This window comes from Momordica charantia (genome assembly GCF_013281855.1).
Source record: "Momordica charantia cultivar OHB3-1 chromosome 10 unlocalized genomic scaffold, Mcharantia_2.0 BLBB01000010.1, whole genome shotgun sequence".
Classification (NCBI taxonomy): Eukaryota; Viridiplantae; Streptophyta; class Magnoliopsida; order Cucurbitales; family Cucurbitaceae; genus Momordica; species Momordica charantia.
Genome location: NW_028275158.1, coordinates 6,992,926 through 7,017,287, shown reverse-complemented (window position 1 = coordinate 7,017,287; position 24,362 = coordinate 6,992,926). Strand labels below are relative to the sequence as shown.

The 24,362-nt window shown below is 35.7% G+C and overlaps 3 protein-coding genes and 1 non-coding gene across 12 annotated transcripts; all 4 read right to left on the bottom strand.

The window, feature by feature from the left end:
• Positions 1 to 1,447: 1,447 nt before the first annotated feature.
• Positions 1,448 to 3,986, bottom strand: LOC148208464 (putative fucosyltransferase 8). Its single transcript, XM_088119262.1, has 2 exons — positions 3,637 to 3,986; positions 1,448 to 3,076 (listed from the first exon to the last, which is right to left on the bottom strand). Exons 1-2 carry the CDS (start codon positions 3,773 to 3,775, stop codon positions 1,566 to 1,568), a joined length of 1,650 nt encoding a protein of 549 aa, XP_087975388.1. The 5' UTR covers positions 3,776 to 3,986; the 3' UTR covers positions 1,448 to 1,565.
• Positions 3,987 to 5,953: 1,967 nt separating this feature from the next.
• On the bottom strand, positions 5,954 to 17,434 carry HVT1 (helicase in vascular tissue and tapetum). 9 transcript variants are annotated; one of them, XM_088118630.1, is made up of 16 exons: positions 17,029 to 17,432; positions 16,322 to 16,412; positions 15,821 to 16,100; positions 15,534 to 15,608; positions 15,307 to 15,351; positions 14,560 to 14,650; positions 14,375 to 14,433; positions 13,873 to 14,034; positions 13,483 to 13,535; positions 11,018 to 11,051; positions 10,726 to 10,815; positions 9,650 to 10,648; positions 7,476 to 8,564; positions 6,767 to 7,395; positions 6,529 to 6,650; positions 5,954 to 6,290 (listed from the first exon to the last, which is right to left on the bottom strand). In XM_088118630.1, the coding sequence occupies exons 1-15, from the start codon at positions 17,207 to 17,209 to the stop codon at positions 6,626 to 6,628; spliced, it is 3,903 nt and encodes a 1,300-aa protein (XP_087974756.1). In that variant the 5' UTR covers positions 17,210 to 17,432; the 3' UTR covers positions 5,954 to 6,290; positions 6,529 to 6,625. The 9 variants fall into 9 exon arrangements, with proteins under 9 accessions (XP_087974756.1, XP_087974757.1, XP_087974758.1 ...); XM_088118631.1 differs by having other exon boundaries at positions 5,954 to 6,284; XM_088118632.1 differs by having other exon boundaries at positions 5,954 to 6,224.
• A 2,869-nt stretch (positions 17,435 to 20,303) lies between these two features.
• Positions 20,304 to 23,012, bottom strand: LOC111008203 (oxygen-evolving enhancer protein 2, chloroplastic). Its single transcript, XM_022280829.2, has 4 exons — positions 22,640 to 23,012; positions 21,870 to 22,102; positions 21,461 to 21,511; positions 20,304 to 20,770 (listed from the first exon to the last, which is right to left on the bottom strand). The coding sequence occupies exons 1-4, from the start codon at positions 22,890 to 22,892 to the stop codon at positions 20,510 to 20,512; spliced, it is 798 nt and encodes a 265-aa protein (XP_022136521.1). The 5' UTR covers positions 22,893 to 23,012; the 3' UTR covers positions 20,304 to 20,509.
• Positions 23,013 to 24,278: 1,266 nt separating this feature from the next.
• Positions 24,279 to 24,362, bottom strand: TRNAL-CAA (transfer RNA leucine (anticodon CAA)). The gene has a single exon. It is a non-coding gene; the product is annotated as a tRNA-Leu (tRNA).

The window sequence follows — 24,362 nt, the reverse complement described above, 5'->3', positions numbered from 1 at the left end:
CGGGTTACATTCTTGTGTATATTAATGTAGATTATTAAGGATACAAATTTGTTCGAAATGATAATATAAAAAAACAATACATCTATTTTTCTAAAGGACGATGGAACCCCGAAATATTCGGGAGGCGATGTTCTTGGATTCTTAAGGGTAAAGATTAATATCTCGGGAAATCGAGATTTGATTTTTAATATATTTTCCTAAAGAAACATTTTTTAGTTTCTTTCTTTATCTACTTGTTTTCCTTTAAAAAATTACTAAACGCAATATTGTTACATTTTTTAAAATATTTTGAAGTAGATAAATGTATTTTTCTTTAAAATATATATATATATATATATTTTTTCGTTGTTTGTGTCTAAATGCAAGACTATTTTTATTTTTCATTTTGAAATAAATAAAACGTAATTTCTTTAAAAAAATGAAAAAATATGACTTTATTGCTTTGTATAAATCTTTCTTTATAATGGAACTTTATTCTAAAAAAACATCCTAAAAAACGTTTTTTTAAGATACTTCCTGCTACGGAGTTGACTTTTTAAGTATTCATTATATTTCCAAAATAAAACAAAAATCAATTTTTTTAATCTTGTTTTTTTTGCAAAAAATTTCCTACAACAAAAATTAGAGAATTTGAAAGGTGATAGTCTTGAGTGGTGATCAATTGGGACATTTAAAAATAAAAATAAAAATTCTTTTTTTTTCTTAAAGGCCATTTTTTTGAAAAATAATATAAAAAATAAATTATCTTGTAAGGTGCTAATACCTCCCTCATACAAAAAAGACCCCGAACCCAAATCTTCCTAAAAATAACTTATGGGGTGCGGATCAATTTATCCATGCATTTCGGGTGGCCAGTCACACCCTATAAATAAAGACTGGTGGCGACTCCATTTTTCTCGGGAAGAAAGTCGGTCCCCGATTAATGTAACCTCAGATGCTTTAATTGTCGATTTTAGTATTGAGCGAAAGGTGTAACCTATGGATCAAGTAAACTCTACTCCACTAGTAAAAATAGGTAGCAGGGGAAGAAGCACTACGTCTAGGAATCAACAACACGAAAACTTTGTTATAAATTATCCCTTTTCCTTATCAGGATTGGAACTTAGAAAAATGGTTGGGACAACAAACATCCATCTCATTTGTATTTTGGATACGTGTATAACCATCGAAGACTGTTGAAGTGACTAATTCCTGGAACGTCGCAAACTCATAGCATGACGAGTTCATTTTTTCTTGTAAAGATTCTAATCTACAGCCTAGAAAAACAAAACTAATGCCCAATAATTGATCCAAGTTCTAACAGTTGGTCTAGTTATAATTAGAATCCAGAAATTTCTACCCCGTTATTTACAACATAGGATTTATGGAAAGATTTAAAGATTGTGTTACTCATTTTCCAATTGGACAAAAGATGGAAAATTATACTAAACTATCTTTAAAAAATCTCTACCAAGTTCAAATTAACTAATTTATTAGTCACTTTATCGAAAATATTCATTATGAATTTAAGTATTTGGGAATTCATGGAAAAAATAAAAAGAAAAAAAAAAACCCTAATTTTGTAATCACTTGATATTATTAACCAACTTGAGGCCCCAACTCATATCCTCACAATGCCTGACGAACGGCGAAACATTCCCTCTGTCGCTTCTCTTCATCTCATCGCAATCGCACACCGGCGGCGTGTGGAAGCACGGCTCCATCGACACCGCCCGCCGGCACGGCCACTCGCCGGCCGTCTCGTTTCTCGTTCTGTACTTCAGCCACGGCGGCATCGGCCAGAACACCTTCTCCTCCGCCTTGTACAGCATCCATGGCCTCACTCCGGCCAACCCCTGCGCCACATACCCAAACGTCGACCAATCGCTCGTCACCAGCACGTCGCTCAAGCTCAGAAGGTACATCTCCGCCAGCGCCTTCCGGTTGTGCGCCTCCTTGTCGGAGCTCTGAATCCCCTCGTGGCTCGGCTGGTACACCGCCACCACCTCGCCGTCCACGGCCGGATGCTCCCAGTAGATGTCCTTTAGGGTTTCCGAGTACTGCGAGCTCAGGGACGTCACCAGCACGACTTTCACCTTCTGATTCCTCGAATCGGCGGTGTTATTCGTCTTCTCCGGCGACGACGAGGACGACGGTTCCACCTCTGGCAGCAATTTCTTCTTCTGTGTACAAGCCAGAAGCTGATTCATATGGTCTTGGACGGATCCGGATTCCGACCCGAAAATCCGGATCTGAATCCCGACCATCTCGTTTGCTCTGGCGAGATAGGGTTTGTAAGATCTCGAAATCAGCCCCCAGACGGCGTTCGTCGGGTGGAAGAGGAACCGACCGAGGTGGTGGAACACGGTGTCCTTCGCCGGAAAGAGCTTGTTGAGCTCCTCTCTGAAAGAAGGAACCAGAAAGATTCCCGGAATCAGGTAGTTGTTGGTCTCCATTACAAGCCATGGGAGCTTCTTCAGAAGATTCTGCTGTCGATCGCAGTAAAAGAGCTTATCGTAATCGCTGGCGTCGTGAGAGAGATGGAGGTACAAATACGGCGGAGGCGAATCTTCGATTGTTTTCTTTAACATTCCACCGGTTCTCAAAATGTTGCCCAATGACCTCGGGAAGGACTGCCGGAAGGATCCGAATTCGCGGCGGAGAGGGAAATCGTGCGGGAGAAGCCATGAGGATCCGAGAAAGGGCTCGCAGAAGAGATCATCGAGGGAGTTGCCGCGGTCGATGAGAAGGACGCGGTCGGAGATTAGGGCGTAGAAGAAGGCGGAGATTATGGCGATCATCCGGTTGCCGAGGCCGTCGCGGCTCAAGAGGACGGCGTATTTGCAGTCGTCCGGCGGGGCTGTGGAGTTCGTGGGCGGTGAGGCGAGAGCGGCGAGGTTCCGGTGGAAGGAGGGGGAATCAGGGCCGCAGCGGCGGTGGAGGGCTTCGTAGCGGCGGAGCTTCGAGAGGAGAGCGGAAGAGGGCTTATGGGGGGAGGGTTTCCGGAAGAGATTCAGCCGGTAGCGGCTTAAGCAGGATTTCTCCGGGAAGCCAGGAGGAAGAAGACCATTGATGAATCTGTCGTCGTTTTTGGAGCCTGTAAGAAAATTGAGAGAAAATTAGTGGAAGCTTTTTGAGCTCTGAAAATGGCAACTTTCTCGGGAAACAAACAGAAAGCTGAAGCAACAATGTCCAATAATGTTGAGTCTGAACTTTGAGTGCATAAGATTGGAAGAAAATGACAGAAAACGAGTGGGTTTTAACCTCTTGGAGTACTTTCTCGGGAAACAAACAGAAACCCAAGGCAGCAGAAAGTGGCAGAAAGTAAGTGGGTTTAAATGATTCACATTACTAGACTATTGGACTAACTTTCTCAAGGTTAAACAGAAACCCAAACCACCGGTTTAGACAATAGATGGAGTTATAGATTCAAGGCCACTTTCTCAGGAAACAAACAACGCAATTACGGTATAGGCTCAGCATCTGAAGTTTGGATTTTCAAACTTTTGAATTTAAAAAATCTATCCGTAGTGATCTTCACGAATTACTTTTGTCATCGTCAAAATCACTCGTTTTTTCGAGCTGATCTAGGAAAAGTTAAAGTTAGAAACAGATAACAGAGAAGGAAAGAAAAGAAGCAAAGATTTGAGTGAGTACCATGTTGAGAAACAGTTGTGGAGAGGTGATCAAAGTTCAGAGATGGCATCCATAATCTCTGCGATATCAGAACCACCATTGTTGGAACTGCAATCAACAAAACCAACTTCATCTTCTTCATCTTCTCCCCAACCTCCATGGCTGCTGCAAATTCCTCAACTCAAAAACCCCAACTTCTTCAACTTCTTCACATCTTTCTATCTCTTCATTTCCACAATCACACAGATTCAAAAACTTTTTTTAAAAACTATGTCAAAACCCCATGTGGGCTTTGCTTGTTTTGCCCGTCGCATCGTGCTTCCCATAAACATCTCTAGTTTCAGTCTTCGTCTTCTTCATGGCTACTGTATTCTTAAGCAACGTATAAATGGCTGGTTTATATTTATTTGATTTTTTTTTGTTCTTGATTCAGTTGCAAATTGCAATCGATTCTTTGTTTTTAATTCTCTACTTGTTTGACCTTTCTTGGGATTGATTTCTGGGTTTCGATCGTTGAAAATATTGTATTTAACTTACAATTTAAGCAACCTTTACAATATGTTAAAATTTCCATGCCTGCATTCAATGTCTCTTATTTATGGATTTTTAAAGTTGATGATCCTATCTATATTTTGTATATTTTTTTTATTTATTAGGTTTATTAACTTTCAATTTTCTATTTAATTAATTTAATTCTTTTTCTTTTTTACAATAGGTGGGGTGGAAATTCTCAAGTTGGCATCTAATTAATTTAGTTCAGTAATAATAATTTGTGAGCACCATGTATGTGTTGTCTAAGAATTACATGTAAATTTAGCTTGTAAATTTCTTTTTTTTTTTTTAATATAAGGTAGCGTTAAACTCATGGAATTCATGATAAAGATTCTATTCAACATTATTTGAGGCACAATTAAAAAGCTCAAAAATTGATTTTATAATATATATATATAATCTCAAATATTTTATATGGCATCAAGCAATCTACAACCCATAAAGTTCGATAAACCAAATCTATAATTTAACCATATTTTTTGTTTGACATTTTAAGATCAAAATAAAAGGTAGCAAATTTTAACTTTATGCACCAAAATTATGGTGAGACAATTGAATTTTGAAGAAAATAAGTGATGCAACTTTTTAGAACTATTTTCTAAAAGTTAGGTAACTTAGTAATTTTTTTTTTTTTGGTTAGCTTATTAATTCTATGACTTTATTGAGTTACTTTTACTGGGTAAATTTATGTAAGAATTTCTAAAAAGAATTTTAATTATCCATCAGTTTCCTTTTTTTTTTTTTTTGTAAAATTACGTATTTCGAATTATTTAATTTTGCTATCTCTTATATGAACTGAAATTCTCCAAAAATCATGTGTTAAAACTATTTGATATTAATTTGATAAATTAAGCCAAAACTTGCAAATAGTTTTCAAGAATAAGAGTCGAATTGCAATGTCAATCTCTTTCTTTTTTTACTTAACTTTGACAGATGTGTCTACTTAAACACTTCAATTAATTACGTTTATAGACTTTCAATTTTGATTGCAATAATCTATTGTTAAAACTATTAAATATTGATATAATAAACTAAATTAGATTAATAAATAATGATTTGACACGATGTATCAATAAGTGAAAAAAGAATGAAACTAGATACATTTTCTTTTTTGAACAAAATACAATTTTCTCAGACATAAAGATGCAAAAATGTTAAAAGAAAATAAACTCCAATAAGATTGTTAGCCCACCAAATTCTAATCAACTACCTTTTCAACTTATAATTTGATATGATTTAATTTGTAATTCAGATGATAATTCCCTGAAAATATAATTTCATTTTCTATCCAAATCAAGCATCGAACTTCTATTCTTGAAAAATAATTATTTTAAAACGGTTACTCCTAATTTTTTTATTTTTAAAAAAATGACCACAAAATCAAACATCTTGTTTCTTGTTTCCATTTTCAATTATTTTTCAAAATACAAATAAAAGCATTATTTTATCATTCTTGACTTATAAAATACATTATAAATATTTTTACAAATAAATATAACATAAAAGTATATATATTTAATTTAAAAAATTGATTTTCATAGAACTCAAAAACTAAAAATTGTTACTAAACATGTTTCTATTCCTTTATTCCTTGATCGTAAAAAGAAGAAAGAACATGAAACAATTACTACGTACAATTCTATTTTTATTTATTAAAAAATAAAAAATCAGAAACAAGAAACAAGAAACAAGAAAGAAAAATGTTGTCAAACCGACGCTAATCTTTCCAATTTGTATAGCGGGCCAGAGAGAGAACAGGTAAACAAATAATAAAGAGACACGAGTATTCCCATAACATGGCTAGTTATTAAATGGGATTCGAATACAGAAAAACAATTGAAACATGTATTGAAGGGAACCATATCCTTTCATTCATAATACCATAATAACACATCTGTTCTATCATAAAAGTGCGGAGGCCTAGAACATACCTGAAAGGGCCTGTATTTGTGTGGAATCCACAGCACGGTGAAAACCGAACCTCATCGTCTAAAATGCTTACAACTGTACCTGAAAGCTAAACTATTATGGATGGATTTGGATGTTGCTTGTTTGATCTACACAAGCAGCAGAGGTAATTTCAGCAGAGTTCCATTCCCAAAACAGTGTCCAGACATCTGATGCTAAAAGGAAAAGATTAAAGATAAGATGATGGCTGAAAAGATTACTAGTAAAAAACAAAGTTAGGTGGTGGCAGCAGCGGTGTGTAGTAAAACAGACAATGATCATCCTTGATTATAGTTAAGACATCTTAAGATTTAAGGGACGGACTAAAATAAAACTTTTTAATTTGTAAAAATACATATAAAACATTAGGGACTAAAACAAAGAGGAGAACAACTTGTGGATTAATGACTTTACCTCATAAGTCATAACTGAGCTTCATTGTTGCCACTGATCATTGTACAGACTACAGAAAAGCCCACATTCACCATAGCATGCCCATCTGAAGCTATTTCTATACATCCACTGAGTTCAGTCCCCTGAAGAAAGATTAACTGTTTACTTAGTTATTAGATGTTATCCCACCCCGTTACTGCGTGGCCGCTTTAAAGAAACGCCCCGAGGACCGTATGGTCCATACATGCTTAATCCATACCCATTTAAACTGAGGTCTCCTGATGGGGGCTTCTTCTTGTGGGACTTTCTCTGTTTACGTGGAGTGCGCTCTTGAGCGTGCTGCTGCTGCTGCTGCTGGTGGGTGGCATTTTGGTCATGAGAGGGTTTGACTGGCTGGGGAGGCTGCTTCTGTTGGGTGGCATTTTGGTGTTGAGAGGGTTTGACTGCCTGCGGAGGCTGCTTCTGCTCTCTATGGGGATGGGGAGGCTGCTTCTGCTTTCTATGGGGCTGCAGTGCTGACCTTGCATAGACTGAATTAGGTGAAGCCCTAAAATTAGGGCTCAATGGGCCACTCGGGTTTGCTGTTCTAGAATCAGGCAGTGGTAAAAAATTCTGACTTAACGGATCATTCAAAAGTGCTCCATTCACTTCAGGAACAGTAAAATCAGTATAACTCGAAAGTGATCTAAGAAACCAACTTACTGTCTTGTGCGTTCCTACAGACCTCCCAGGTACAAAATTGCTGATCTCAGTTGCATTTACCATCGACGTCAACATTTCTACTGATTCTAATGGAATACCAGTTAAGCCATCATAAGATAGAATGCAAGCCAAGGCATGCATAGAGGCCCCAAGAACAGGAGGAAGAACTTTATTAGGATGTTTTACCTGAAACACAACAAAAAGTCTGTCATAATTATACAAAAAGTGCGAGCAAGAATGTATTATACAAGTCTATCACCACTTACTTTGAATAAGATTGCTGCAGATAATCGCTCTCTCAAGCAGTATAACTGAGCAATATCAAGTGCCTTTGACCAAAAATACAACCAACGGTCAACAACCACAGTTACTGAATTATCAGGGGAGGACATAATCATTTCTTCTGGTTGTTCATTTGATTTATTATCTACATCCATTTTATCTTCAGCTCCACCATTTCCATCATCATCATTTTTAATATTGTCTTTACCGTTATCATTCTCCTTAACAGGGGCAACAGCAATCTCCTTTGCAACCATTAATAATGGGAGAGGCCCAACAACAGTACAGTTTCTTATGTGTGTACCGCCGTCCCCGCGAGTTATCTCATCATAAACAATCAGAGGTCTACTATCCGTTTGACGGAGTGACAGCTCAAAGTTAAGGGACCCTGGGTGCAAAAGAACTCTGCCCCCTGAACTGATTTCTACAACAGCCCGTTTTCCCTTTTTCTGGGGTGGAAGTAATCTTCCCACCATTGGATATAACCCAGCCACAAGGACAGCATGGAGAATGCCAGGGTCACAAGCATTTAAGCTGCAAGTTTTCACACCCTCAGGTATAAAACCATTTTTAACTAGTTCCATTTCGAGTTGTCTCCGCATGCCACACAGCATAGACATAGTGCTTGGAGAGACATAGTAATTAGAACAGAAACGGGCCTCTTGACCCCTTTCTTTAGCATTCTTCCAGCAATCAAATGCAGCTACAATAGCCAATTGATCACTATGCCCACCATACAAAGAAGCAAGCTCCGCTTTAGCAGCAGCGGCTTTCTTTCTTTCACTCGGTGACATGGGAAGAGTGAAGGGGTCCCTGTAGTCAGAAGCACATGCCAGAGTTAGAGCAGGGTCAAGGCAGTTCATCAGTATGGCAAAGATAAGCATCTTGCTTGTTACTGGATGAACAGGCAATGAACCTAATTTCTCCCCAAGCTCAGTCAGTTTCTCATCAAGTGACAAAGCCCCAATTTCCTGAAGGAGTAAGATTGCATTACGGATGGTATCAAAAACTGGAGGGTCCAAAGTCTTCTGCAAGAAAACCTCTATCCTACAATTTGGATCAAGCAATTTCACCTGCCAAATAATATTGGTATGAAAAAGGATTAAAGGGATCCTACGACAATTAGGAATAACAAGGGGGATCCTAATATTTCAATAAACCACATTATTGAGATTTAAATCTGCAAACAATACTTATCACTCTTGAACCAATTTGCATGCAGACCAAGATTGATTAGTGTAGAAGATACACCGATAGATCCAATAGTATTCCAAACGTATAATACAATGGATGGAATATGATTATCTTTTGGCTAATTTCTTGCTAGTAAATGAAATGTTGGAGACAATATGCATGGATATTTGTATCAAGAGAATGTGAAGATATATTAAGTTAGTACAAAATTTTAATAATATCATTGTGCTCATTCCGAGAGAATCCAACCCAAATAAGAATATCATTATCATCTAAACCATTATCACATCCTAAAATTTTGCTCTGCGTATACCTAATATGTTAATGTATATTATTTGAAAAGAAGCGATACAAAAGTGATAACATGTCATTCACATTACATTTATACACATCATAAGTTTGATATATTTTGGGAAATTGAAAAACAGACAAAAGTAGCTATATAAATAGAATATTCTTGCTAACATTAGCCTAGCTGGGTTAAGATATTTCCTACCTCTTTCCTAGAGGTCGAAGGTTCAAATCATCGGCCCTACATTTGTTGTACTAAAAATGCATAAGAATATTCTTGCCTAATCATTTATCAGGGATGACAAGGACAAATAATATTACAGAAGACATGTAGGAATAAAAACACACTCCAAAAAGTATAAAATGAAGTCATATCCAACTCTATGTACAGACCACCATACTACTTACCAGTCTACCTAATACATACATACATTAGCATGACAATTCCAAAGGTATATGATAGTTTGTTACAGAATTTACTCTTCTCATAATTTTTTGGGTTTCCTCAGTTTTTTTTATCACCATAACCACCGCCACTCTCTTCACCACTCCTCAGTCACATTCAGCTTGGTCAATCATGTATCAGAATAACAAACCAGTTTTAGATAGAATGATTATGTGATCTCAGTAAATCTTACTACGAGATAATAAAGAATTAGGCTGAAAAGTGCACCTGCAGACAAAGCTCCTCTATTGGCATTCTCTTAATTTCAGGAACTTGGAAATCAGGAAGAGAAGATGCACGAAATTTCGAATAAAGATGATAGCATATCCCAGGCTGACAGCGACCTGCACGACCCTCTCGCTGCTTGGCACTAGCCTTTGAGATCCAAGAAGATTGAAAAGTGGAAACATTACTGTAAGGATCATAACTTTTTTCTTTCATCCATCCACTGTCTATAACATAAACCACATCATCAATGGTAATGGCCGTTTCAGCAATATTAGTAGAGAGAATAATTTTGCGGCAGCCAGGAGGTGGACGTCTGAAAACCTTCTTTTGCTCTTTAGAGGGAACCATTGAATGAAGACATATTATCAAAAATTTTGATGCATCTTTGAAAAGAGGATTGATAGACAGCCTTTCTCGAGTCTTGCTGATATCATCCCACCCAGGAAGGAAAACAAGGATAGCTCCTTCTTTCGAATCAAGACATATTTTCCCTATCAACTGCTCTATAAGAGAAACATCAACAGAATTAGAATTTTTTGCAAGATATTTACCAATCAACCGTTGTTCTTCCTTGGAGATAGACGTGGAACTTTCCAAATGTTTTCTGATTGCTTCAGCGGTTTCTTTCTGATCTCCTAGTTTAGCTAACTCCAATGCAGTCATACCGTCCTTGGCCCGTAATTCACACATGGCACCAAAAGATAGCAGCATACAAACATTGGAAACTCTACCCTTTCCAGCAAACACCATTAGAGGTGTTAGTCCAGTCACGGAATGCTGATAATTGAGGAGTTGAGAGGATCCATCCTCCACCAATTCTAGAAGGGCGTCAAATTCTTCGTTCAACCAAGCCAAGTGAATTGCTTCATCAAAAGCGAACTTGTCTTCTTCGGTTAGCTCAGGGTCCTCATCTGAAGCACCCACCATATTTTCATCAAGGTGGTTCTCTTCCGAAGATTTCACTACAGAAAGTATATCCTCCAGATATAAATTTTTTACCTGAATATTAAATGTTAGAATATCACCCAAGACTACATACCAATCCAAAACTACAAAGAGTAAAGTGGGACGTTTACAGGAAAGGTGAATCCAGGAACATTGATCATTGGACAGCCACCAAAATATTGTGAAAACCGTCCAGCATCAATAGTAGCACTCATTATTATCTGTCGGGATATAGAACAATAGAAGCATGCATCTCAGTCATAATAAAAAAAAAACAAGCTTCCAAGAATCTTCTATTTTATTGTTTTCTACAATTACAAGTATTTCTTCTCTATAAAATCTATTATCTATTATTAATAGAAGTATGAATAGTTGAAGAGCACAAAAATGTCTCAAGTAAAAGACAAGAAGAATTGAACTAACCAGCCGTAACTGAGGATATGATGGAAGCAAGTCCCTGCAAACAAGTAGCAAAAGAATTGAAGAAAAATATCCAAATTTTTTAATAAAATAAGCAAGCTCAAAATAGGGGACTTAAAAGGTGAAAGAAACACAAACATTTTTTTGAGAGAAACAGAGAGCTAATACATTCAAAAAAGGAACAGAGACAACCAAAGGGCTGGGGTGGAGGTCACCCCCAAAAGGAACTACAGTAAGGCATTTCAATCGTACAAAATCATGAGGAGGTTGTAACTACAAAATAAGTGATTGTGATTTGAACACCACTAAGAAGCTCTACAAACACTATTCCACAAAAAAAACCTACACAGCAAAGGAGTCTTCAAAAACCCATTTTATTCTTTCTTTCCACACAGTCCATAAAATAGTTCTCACCATACAATTCCACAGTGCTGTGTTTTTTAACTTTTTTTTTTTAATGAGAAAAAATTTCATTGATATATGAAATTAGAAGAGATACAGAAGGGAGATCAAAAGGGGAAAAACCCTATCCAAGGGAGTTACAAAAACATCTCCAATTGGAAATCAATTCAGTAAAACTATAATGATGGAAAGATGGAGAACATTTACACCATGAGACGACCAAATAAACAATGGATTCAAAAACATGATCAAAGGGGGGTTCCTTTCCTTGGAAAATCCGATGATTTCTTTCCATCCAAAAAGCCCAAAATCCCGCTAGGACAAAGTGCATCCATAGAAGCCTTTTCTCCTTTGTGAAAGGGTGGCCCATGAGAAAGAAGGCCAGTGCACTGTTTGCTTCATAGGACAGAGGAGTGTACCATCCAAAAAATGAGAGGATTTTGTTCCAAAATTTCATATGGTGCACATGTAAATAAGTGGCCCTGTGATTCTCCCTTTTCTCTACAGAGAATGCACCAATGAGGGGAGATTTGCATATATGGCATTCTCCTTTGGTGTTTCTGGCATTTAAACTAACCTCCCAAAGAAAGAACTTAATCTTTTTAGGGTAATGATCACTCCAAATAGTCTTGTATAGGGAGGGGGATGTTTCATTCGGCAAGGCAGAAGATAAATCACGGGTCAATGAGCTGGTTGTGAAGAGTCCCGATGATTCCATGTATCATATGAAGCTATCTTTGTGTGCGGTGGGTTGTTTACTGTTCAGTAATTGAAGGAGGTATACTAATTCAGCAATTTCGGATTCTTTGAGGTTTCTAATAAACCTAAGATCCCATGCAGTCATCTGTTCATCCCACATTTTTTCTACTGAAATCAACTGGTCAGCAGCCGATGCAAATAAGAGGAGATGTGTGCTGGCTGCAGAGGATATCCTTTGTCAAACAAGCATCCTTCGAAAAAGCTGTGGATTTATCATCACCCACTTTGATGGAAATTCTGTCGAAAATCAATGTTTGAAGCTTCGGTATTTCCTTCCATGGACCAAAGGCTCTTGCTGTACACAAAGTATTTTATTGATGATAGCAATTAATGGGCCCGTATTTAGCATCAATAACCTTCCGCCAAAGAGCATGTTCCTCCACTAAATAACGCCAAATCCATTTGGCAAGAAGGGCTTTGTTCTTGGTTTTGATGTTGCAAATGCCAAGACACCCTTCCTCCAAAGGCCTACTGACTTTATCCCAACAAACCAAACTTTTCCCTTCATTTTCTTTATCCAACCACCATACCAAGGGAACAACAGAATTTGCACTGTAATGCTCTCTGATCCAAGGCTCAAATTTCAGCTGGACAGGAAGTGTCCTACTTGGTACCAATCCTTCACTTTATTAAGGGTTTGTGCTAGTTCCACTCCCTCACATCTAAGAAGGGCTCTGTCAGCCGAGAAAGGAAGTGCAGAAGTCACTAATGTGTTCTTGAAGAGCCCTCATGATCTTAAACCAATTGTCATGAAAGTGTTTTCTGTAGACAATGATGGTTAATACTTGATATCGCATTCAGAGTCACTCTTCATAGTCTATACAGACATGTGAGGACCTGAATCTAAAAGCAGTGTTTGAACTTCCTAGCTAATGATAGAAGCAATAAATTTTGTGGGACAAGCTTTCTTGTGCTTCAGTATGGATAATTTGGTACGCGGAAAATAAATCTTTTTAGCATCCAAACAAGAACTTAGAAGAAACTAAAGACTATTTTTATATTTTTAATTTATTTTTAGCTTCTAGAAGGAGTTTCTTATCAAAGCATCTAAATGGCATACCAATTGGAAAATCTTTTTGTAATGTTCTCTGGTAAGGGCGAGATATTACTTATTTTTTGCCCATTGCTTACAGAAAGTTTGTTTCTCGAAATAACATACAAGAGTTTTATTCTCTATGGGAAAAAATACAAGTGATAAATAGCTCATTTATATGAGAGAATCAACGGAGTTTTGTTCTTTATGGGGAAAAGAAGACAAGTGATAAATAGCTCAGTCATATGAGGAGATCAACGGAAGTAAAATATACCTCAAAATTGCTAAAATGAAGTCAGAATAGCGATCCCTTTCATGAACCTCATCCTACAAATGTACAAATAAGAACAGCAATAACAACTTAAAGGCCAAAAGAGACTTGTGTTCATAATTCAAGGATGGAACAAGAAATATTGCAACATTAACTAGCATCAGAGACTATATCAGAGGAGGTTCTTTTGTACCCTCCTCAAGATAAAAGAAAGTTGATTTTTTTTTTCTTTTATTCCTTCTATAGCATGATGTGGAATATTTTGTTAGAAACGAAAACAAGAGTATTCTCGAGATACACCAAAACATCTAGCTGTAAATCCTACAAATTCAAAGCAACAAACGAAACATGAAAAAAAATGACGAATTCAAAAGCAACAAATAGAATACATACCACAATAATGTGAGTTAAGTCAGACACAACATTTTTCCTACTTTTTTCTGGAGCTTCCGTAGTTAATTTGCCCAAACCTTCAGAAATCAACACTCTTAAAAGGATACCATTTGTGCAGAGTACAATTGACGAGTGCCTCCCACCTTTACTTTCCAATCGAATCTTCCATTATGGAAAAGAGAATGTCAGCTAATATTAATGTCTATGAAAGCAAAAATAACCAAGATAGATATATATAAAAGTAAAATTTTCGAAAAGTGCCTATGACTGATGAGGAATAACTGCTATCTATTCCAATTGTAATGATAGGGTCCTATCATATTTCCATCATAAGAAACATTTTCCCAAAATCAGTTACTTCAAGATAATGATAACAACCAAAGCCTCCCATTGGAACCCCAAAGGAGAATAAAATTTTCTACTAGATGGCAATTAGATGTATTATTCTCTACTAGATGGCTAATTAGATGTATTTTGTGTAAACCACCAGCAAAAAGAATACCTTGTATCCAACATCAGTTCCAACATTTTCTCCTCTTTCATGGGAGATCCGCTCAGAAACTAAAACGGAAGAAGACAACAAATTCAAAGAAATGGAAGTAAAAATGACAAATAATCGAAACTAAATGTAAAAAATTAATTTTAAAAACAAAAGAGGCCCCAGGAAAGGCAATAAGTGGAGCAAACCTGATGTAGCAGATATTCGCCGAGGTTGAGTACAGACTATCTTACATGCCTCTCCCTTACCCCACATATAATCCATGAGAAACTGGGGGACCTACACCATATTACCAGGAATTATATAGAATATAATGCAACAATAAGAACTTAATCCTGAGCAATTTGTTTAAATTTTATTGTTAAAGAATTTACAGAAAAAGGGTACTCCTCTCACCCCAACATTGCAAACACATAAAAAGACAAACCAATAGATCTTAATGAAATACGCCATATCCGAACATGAAAGATAATCGAGCTTAAAGAAAAACAGCACTATGATGGTTGTCATAATTTTTCTCTCACTATTCACATTCAAAATGCAAAGCAAAATAATCAGGATAATTTATGTGCCAGCTGCTAATTTACTAAGGACTGGATTTTACTATAGAACAAATGGATACTACGCCCTAGGACTATGAATGAGAACCTCAATATTTGTAGAGTAGGGGATGGATATCTCGTCCAAACTTCATATCTTTTTCTTACATCAATAAAAGTTATTTTTCTTATAATGTCACCAGAGACGGACAGACCCTAAAAGGCCAAACACCGTGCAACTCATATACAGGCCAAAGACAGACAGACCCTTAGGGGTGAATATACCTATTAGGAAAAAGAAATCATTGCAACCAGAATAGAGCTTTTGGCAAGCAATGATGAATTCGAGAAGGAAAAGAAAACAATTGCAATCACTATAGAGACAGAATGAGTTACCTGTGTTGTCTTTCCACATCCAGTCTCACCAGATATGAGAACCACCTGCTTAAAGCAAAGATCAAACAGTTCACACCAGTTGATATGAGAAGCTAGAAGACCAACCAACAATAACTTCCAAAGAAATACCTAAAAAATTCTTAACAACGGAATTTTTTTGGCAGTATTAACGTGATATGTAATGTAAATTTGAATGCTGGGCAGGAGAAATGCATATTAAAAGCAACCTGGTGAGATTCAACTGTTGATGTAATGACGTCTTGAAAGGATGCAATTGGAAGCTTGGATCTCTCTTCTGAGATCTACAAGAAGAAAAGTCCCAATAATTCACTTTCAGCTATTTCCCGTGGGGGGGGGGGGGGGGGGGGGGGGGTGGGTGGTGTTAAATGAAGGTACGGCATTAACATATGAAATGAAGACATTTCCTTTATAAGAAGAACTAAAAGAGAGAGAGATGAAGGTACAGCATAAAACCAGTAAACTTCATCACTTTTGTTCATTTACTCAAAGAAACCTTTTTCAGATTCGCGACACTCTCGACTCTAGCAGCATATGATTCCACTTTCTTCATTATCTCTTCCTTGTTCATTGAGGGCCTGAAGAAAATATCATCTTTCTTTCGCCTTTGTTTATCAGCCTTTTTATTCTGCTCTCCAGTTGTACCCAATTCTCCATCATCAGGAGGATATCTACTAAATAAATCGTCCAAAACACTTTTTGTCTTTTCAGAAAATTTCATGGTTTCCATTTGCAGTTTGGATTTATATACGGAAACACGACGTTGGTCTCCATGCCTACAAAAAGATTTAGCAAATGAGAAACCTAAAGCAAAATATTCCAGACGCCTGAGAACTTGTAGATGCACAGAAGAATTTTCCTTTGAAGAATATTAAGTTATAAATATGTGATTATATGCCTCCTAAACTCGGGAGTTTTTTCCTTCCAAGAATATGAAGTTACCTATATATGACTAGATGCGTTCTAAACTCAAGAGAAATTGCTAATTGACACTTACCCATAACTCTTTGATGCCATACCCATTTTCCTGCACACTTCATGCACTAGAGCGCGTTCACGCTTCGAAAGATCAGCTTCAAAAGTGAAAACTGCATGAAACATCCAAAAACTTACTAATTAAGAAAGAAACAGATAATAACAGACTCCAACATTAGTACATGGGAGAAAAATACTACATGAGAAAAAACAAATAGCTAGGAAATTTAAGACATGTGAGAATGATATACTATAGAGATAGAGTACAATGACTACTTAGTTGCCTTTTTTTTTCATTTTGAAATATTGTAAAAACTCTGAACAGGCATAAAATCTCTGGTTCGCAAGTTTCACCTTCTACCGAATAAAGCACGGATCATCTAGCTGCCTTTCTTTTCCATTTTGAACTATTGGCAAAACTTGTTTCAAAGTGAAAAAGAACCGATGCTGTAATCATCGAAGAATTTATAACTACTGATAATTGTTTTCTCTCTATTGAATTGTCCTCCACCAAACCAGATATCCTACGAAGCTAAAACTCAAAAGCAATCTCAATGCCCTGAGCAACTACTCCTTGAGCAACCAACATAGCCAAAGAACAGTCCCCGTCTTGAAGCTCAAAGCAATCACCCACAGCCAAATATCAAAACATTGGAAAACGACAGAAAAGCAATTGAAAAGCTTCATCTTCCTGTTCTTTTCAACCTGGGGTCATGGTTTCCTAATTACCTTCGTCATTGGACAAGCCAAATCGCTCGAGTGTCTGTGTGATTAGACCGCCCGAGTTTGCAGATGCCATGGATTTGGGCTTCGGCTTCGGCTTCGGCTTCGGCTTCTGCTCCCCCTTCTTCTGTTTCTGGTCCCCCTTCTTCTGCTTCTGCTCCCCATTCCTCTGCTTCTTGTTCGCCATTACTTTCCGCAGCTCCCCCTTGCCTGCCTTCCTTCAACTGGGTTTCGGAGGCTTTTTTCTTGAGTAATAAGAAAACTAAAAAGGAGAAGAGACGACGGTAGTGCCCTAACCCAACGTATGATGTATGGCGCTTCCTTTGCCTTTCATCAACGTAGAAGAACTGCTCTCTCTCTCTCTCTCTCTCTCTCTCTCTCTCTCTCTCTCTCTCTCTCTCTCTCTCTCTCTCTCTCTCTCTCTCTCTCTCTAGGAATGGGCCATTGCAGGATTTTGCACTGAACCAGAATCGCCGTACCGGGTTGCAGGCCCAAACATTTCGGGACTCCTTACATTCCAAGACGTGAAACAGAAATTTTGTGCGAATCATTTGTTTGAGTTAAATATTATTTTGATACTTGTCAAGAGTTAGGTTAATATTAGCCCGTATACTTTTTAAAAAAGAAATTAATCGAAATAAGAATATTATTTATTTAATTTATTTAATCATCGTTATAAAATTATTAATGTAATCAACACGAATTTGGTTCGTTAAGGCATCTTGCTCATTGGTTAGAGATTAGAGGTTCGATTCTTCGTTCCAACATTTGTAGTAAAAAAATAAAAATTTTTATAGAAGAGAAATTATTAGAAGTATAAATAAACATTTAATTAAAAAGTTCTGAGTGGGACATGGAAATGATTCTCAAATTTGAAGTGAATTTCATCATTTGACTTCAATCATATATCTTAGAGAAAAATTCTGATTTCGTTACCTTTTGTTTGACATTAAGAAAATTTGAGAAATAATTTTAAATTCCGTGTTTTGAAATCCGATAAACGATTTAAAATTCTTTATCTCGTTTGAAACGAGAATGATTTTAAATAAATTAAATTAACTTTTTTTTTTGTTTGGACGCTGGATATGAAAAAATAAATAAAAATTTTACTGATTTGAGTTTTCAATATAGATTTATTATATAGAAATTAAAATATGACAAGGTTAAATAGGTAATTTACTTTGAAATTTTACGAAATCCTGTAAAATCCGATTATTTTGACCTGGATTTCTTTTTTTATATAAAACATAAGATTTCAAATCATTCAAAATCATATAGTGTCAAACAACCGAATTAGATTATTTTGATCTAGATTTCTTTTTTTATGTAAAACATAAGATTTCAAATCATTCAATATCATGTAGTGTCAAACAACCGAATTCGTTGAATTTGAAATGCGTCCTATGATTTTGGAATCTCAAAATTCGATGTACCAAACAAATAAGTAAAGAAGACTTAATAAATATTCGCTATGATTTAAGTTTCAAAACGTTATATCATAGCTCTTGAATTTTGAAAACAAGACAATATTAGTACCAAAATCACTTGCTAATAGTACTCAAAAGATTAAAAAGAAAATATCACTTACCAATACAAGGCTTCATTAACTTAGAGGGAATTTATATATATATATATAACTTACAGAGAATTTAAATAATAAGAAATAAGGAACCCAAAAAAATCTAAAATTAGAAACGGGTTGATTTGTTTACGGAACTTAACTAGACTTAGATATATTACAATTACCAGTATACTTATTTATTATTATAGATAATTATAAATATGTTAACTACAAAATGTGTTAATATTTATTTTTCATTAAAAGAATAATAAAATTTATTTTATTTTCTCGAGAGTAAATATTTTGTATTATAACAATTTATCAACCATATAAAATGATTAATGTACATTTTATTACAATTTACAACAATCATTATGAATATATAATATGATTGAATTTTATTGTTCTAGTATCTAATAATTATGAACTCCATTTCAACAATTTCATTAATAGGAATTAATAATAACAGAATTATTAAATAATTGATCAATTAAATAGAAATTTGTAGTATTATATAAAAAAGTTAGTATAATTTTTTATTAGAAGAAATACTATTAGTAATATAACTAAAAAATAAATTATTAACTTGTAAGTCAATTAATAAAGACTCTTTAATATATGAGAGATAAAAAATAAAAAGTTGTTTGTCTCCAACTAACCTGGATAGCTTGAGACTTTACAAGGAACGTAATTCTATCCAGCAATGACGACTTAACAGTCTCTTCAATGTTTAATTAATTTGTTAATCTCCATTTCATTGAATTAAATGAAGCCTAAAATTAGACTATATAAAATTAATAAAACCCATTTTCTACTTGTTTCATTAAAATAATACTAACATATATAGTATATATACTTTTTAGTTTTACAATCGTGGGATGAACAATTTGCTCAAATCTCATGGGGGTAGAAATGTTTCTTTTGTTACACAGATAAAGTGAAACATTCTCTCTCAATCCTTAGGATAAAAAGTTAATTATTCATTTCCTTTTCATAGACTCATGACCCATTCTAAAATAAACCTGATATATTAAAAGTTAAATTACAAAATTCATAGGTTGCTTAATTTTAATTTGATCCTAATGATTTTAGTGTGAATTAGGTCACTATGGTTTTGTCCTCACAAATGGTTCCTATTTTTTTTTTTTAAAGTCGAGAGGGGAAATCAGACACCAAAAGAAAGAAAATAATTTCAATCCCAATAGACGCCATTCATATATGGTGGGCTGCCTCATTATTTCGTAATGTCAATCTCTATTAGTTTTTGTCAATGATCACACGCTGCATATGTGTTAATCTCTGTGAAACTCCGTTTGCGTACGTTTCCAAAATCTTGTGCAATGTCCTTTCTCATTCCGCTCCCTACACCCATCTCTATTTTTATGAAATTCCTCCACATAATCCACGATCCATAAACTTTTCGCATTTACTCTCTAAATTTCTTTTTTTACTATAGACCAAATTCCTATCCTTCCAAGTTGCACAACAAATTCTTCCAGCTAACGTAAGTTCCTTTGACGTAACTGAACCAAATTGAAACTATGCCCCACTTTAGGAAGCAAATTGAATCTTTTCAATCCATAATGAACCAATTGAAACAATATAGTCCAAACTATAGCGATCAAATTTGCAGTTTAACATGTTTTTTAGTACTAATTTAACCTATTTTAAACTATGTAATGCTGTATATTTTGTCAATGATGAGAGAAAGAGAGAAAAGTAGAATGATGGTCCTTCCTTTTAAGCTTCATTAACCCAACCCTTAACAACTGTGGAGAACCACAAAAAAATAAGGCCATTAACAGCATTTCAATAACAAACATTGACAATCCCTTTCATTGGTCAAGATAATGTTCTCCATAATATACAACAAACACCTCTCTCTCTCTCTCTCTCTCTCTCTCTCTCTCTCTCTCTCTCTCAAGCTTAAGCAACACTGAAAGAACTAGCTGCACCCTCCACAAACTTCCTGGCTCCTTTAAACCACCTCTTGTCTCCTGCTTGTGCCTTGCAAATGTAAAGCTTCCCATCCTTCACAGCGGCTGTGATCAGCTGGTGCTTCCCACCCTCATCTCCATCTGCAGTTCTTGTCAACACAGACACGAAGTAGTACGGCGTCCCTCCGACATTCAACACCGAACTCTCCAACACATTCGCTGTTGCCACTGCGTCTGGGTCGAATCCACCCTGATCAATTTCGAGATGTCAATATGTGATATCTAGTTGATTCGATTGAGAATGATTCAAATGCAACATGCAGAGATGGCCTTGGTAGTGAGAGTTTAAGATGTTTGGAGAGATATTAGGTTGAAAGCCTGAAGTGGAAAATTTAGACCTCGTTTGATAATTATTTCGTTCCTAGTTTTATGTTCTCAAACATTATGCTTGCTTCCTCACAATTTCTTTGGTATGTTTTAACCTTTCTGAGAAACATATTTGAACTCTTAAACAAATTTCAAAAACAAAAACAAGTCTTTGAAAACTACCTTTTTTAGTTTTCAAATTTTAGCTTGGATTTTGAAAATACTTTTAAAAAATAGATGCAAAACGAAAGCAAATACATGGGTGAAAGTAGTGTTTATAAGCTTAATTTTCAAAAACAGAAAATCAAAAAACAAAATGATTATCAGACGGGAGATGCCTTAATGGTTTAGAATCCTTCTTGTCCCTCGGAGTTGGCATTGGAGTTGGTCAAAAACATAACATATAAGAACCGAAGTCCTTCGAAAATTTTTTTGCTAAGACAACAGAAAGTAGGCATTTCTTATTGAGTTTTGTGTCTGAAAACAGAAGAAAGTATATTCCTGTTTGAGTTTGTATGAGATGCAATGGCAATGAATCATTTTTCAATCTATAATGTAGTTTTTCTCAAATTACCTCAGAAGCAGTCTTTCCGAAGTAGGCTTGTTTCCCCAGCAAATAGTCAACCTGCAAAGACCAAATTGAAGCACATCAACTGAACTGTCTTGTTTCAGACCAAATCTGAACTGAAGTCAACATTAACATAACCAAACAGCGACAGGGAGCATATGCCTGTGATTAATGATTTCAAGTAGACAATAACTTTAACTTTTAGCATTGCATCCATCATAGTTCTTGAAAACAATTAATATCCATTCCTGAAAGTTGTTATTTCCTTCTTGGTTCACTAAATATATTCGATCTGTCGAGTTAATATCAAATAATTGGTTTGAAGAGATTGACAATGACAAGCAAAATGTATTAAGAGGAGGACTATAACTGATCGAAGTAGAGTTGAGAGTTCAAATGCGAGTGAGAGTGTTACCTTGGCAAGGAATTCTTCAGGGGAGCCATAGTCGGTGATGGATTTCTTGTCAGTTGGGTTAATAATTACACTAAGATTGCTGTTGGAATCGAAGTTGTCTTCGTATCTAAGAACTTGGCCTGGGAATTCCCTTTCTTTGCTTGGGTTCCACTTTGAAGGAATTGAAAGCTTGAATCCATCTCCATTGTATGGCAAGTAGTCTGTGTTGCTCTTTGGCTTTCCAAACACATTGGCTGCAGATTTTTATTTTTAATTTTATGAAAAACCAAGATTTCGTTATGAACAGAACATACATCAAAGGATAAAACTCCACTGCAGAAAGAGCCTATACAAAGAAAACAAACAAAAGAGCTGCAGTGGACAAGAATAAGAGAGAAAAGAGAGCCCACATCAGACTTCACTAACACTAACTTAATGCATACTTTTAGATTGCATATAATTCAACAAAATGACCCATAACAGATTGTCTAAGAACATCCTTTTATGAGTTATGATCTTGAAGAAGTATGAATATGTCGTGGAAACTGTAAGAAGCCTTGATATGGTAAATTTCTTCCTCAATAACAAGGATCTCAAGAATGGAATTGCAATAACTTCTACTAAAAATTTCAAACCATCCATGTCATAACACAGACAAGCTGCAAAAACAACAAATCAAGATTCTGCTAAAATGCATCAAACGAAATTTGACAAACTCCTAAGGGTTTCATGTGAATTGCAGCAGAGATGTTTCGTTAGTTCATATTGCCAAATGGGTGATATAGATTTACCAGCTTCTCCATAGGCAGCGTCAGCCGGAGAAACCTTGGAGCCAAGAGCAGCGGCACCGATGAGGACGGTGAGAGCCAGGCGGCGAGACACAACGCCGCCGTCGTCCTCTGTAGAGGCCTGCTGTTTCTGGGCACGGCAGAGGAGGTGCTGCGCAGGCTTGGGCGGCGCGACCTGGCGCGGGGACGCGGAGGACCTGGCGGCGGCGGCGGTGGTGAGGGCGTGGTGGTGAAGAAAACAAGCGGTGGAGGCCATTGGGCTAGTGAATCTGCTGGTGGCTTGAGAAGGGCATGCAACTGCAATGGAGTGGGATTGGGGATTTTGTGTAAATGGGATTTTTTGTGTGTGTGGAGGAAAATTGGTGGGGTCTGGATTTGGATTGGGGAAGAAGAAGAAGAAGAACAAAAATGGTGGGAAGAGATCAGATTATTGATTTTTGGATAAGGCTTTAGAGGTTCTGATTGGTGCCATTTGTGCATTCCTTCACTCAGCTCTCTTGTCCTCACTGTGCTTGGCCTTGCAAGATTTTGCCCACATGGCATCTTGTCATTGGTGAACCCTTTTTTTTCTTTTCATTTTTTGAAATTAGTTCTGCTATTAAATCATTTGCTTATATCTCGAAGCATCGTGTCTAGAAAAAAGAATGAATTTTGTTGATTGATAGATTGATTTAATGTGTTAAATAGAATTCGAGTGGCACGTTGACATGTTAATAAAAGGATATTTTTATAATAGATAAATTCTTTCCTACCAAAATTTAACATTTTTGACTTGATTAATAACTTTCATTGCATGGAGAGTAATAATAATATGATTATTCAATGTTCCTTAAATGTATGGTTTAGAAAATATTTAAATATCTTCGTTATATTTATTTATTTGCATTCTTAATTCAAAGACATAAAACTACAATTAATTGTAGTTTGGTGGATAAGACACATATTACAATCCTAAAATTGATGTTTTAATCTCTTGTCCTGTAATTATCTGACTTTTAAGAACTTATAAAATTAATTTTATTGGGCTGTCTTTTCAGAAAAACTTATAACAGAAATATTATTTACTTGAGACGATGAACAAGTAAATATTAAAAGTACAATTACATTAAAAAAAAGTGGAATGAAGATATACAAAACGAGCAACTTATTAAGATGGTAAATTTAACTAATAATAATTTGCTAGAGCCACTTAGATAAAGAGCAATTGCACTTCAATAATAAATATTTTAAACAGAATTTCTAAATTTAAAATTTTTATTACTACGATTTTAACACAAAAAATAATAATTCGTAAGAATATTGCAATCCAAATACGAGCAGATGCATACAACAAATACCAAGGGAAGCAACTGCGTTGTTGGAAAAATAATAATTTGTTGAGTTAAAATAAAAAATATTTTTTCCACCATAATTATTCTCTTTAAAATTTATATAATTTGCCATTTTAAATAATTTTTAAAAATTGATATAAAATTTTAATAAACAAAAAATGAAAAAGAAAAACAGGGTCGGGAACGGAGCCTTTGCCTTAGCTGCATTGTTGGCGAAATAATAATAATTAAAAAAAGAAAAACATTTACCAAATTATAAAATTGATACGTTTATTTATCCTTTGTAATTAATATCTTAAAATAAAAATAGTTGTCAGAAGTGGGATTTGAACCCACGCCTTCTCACGAAGACCAGAACTTGAGTCTGGCGCCTTAGACCACTCGGCCATCCTGAC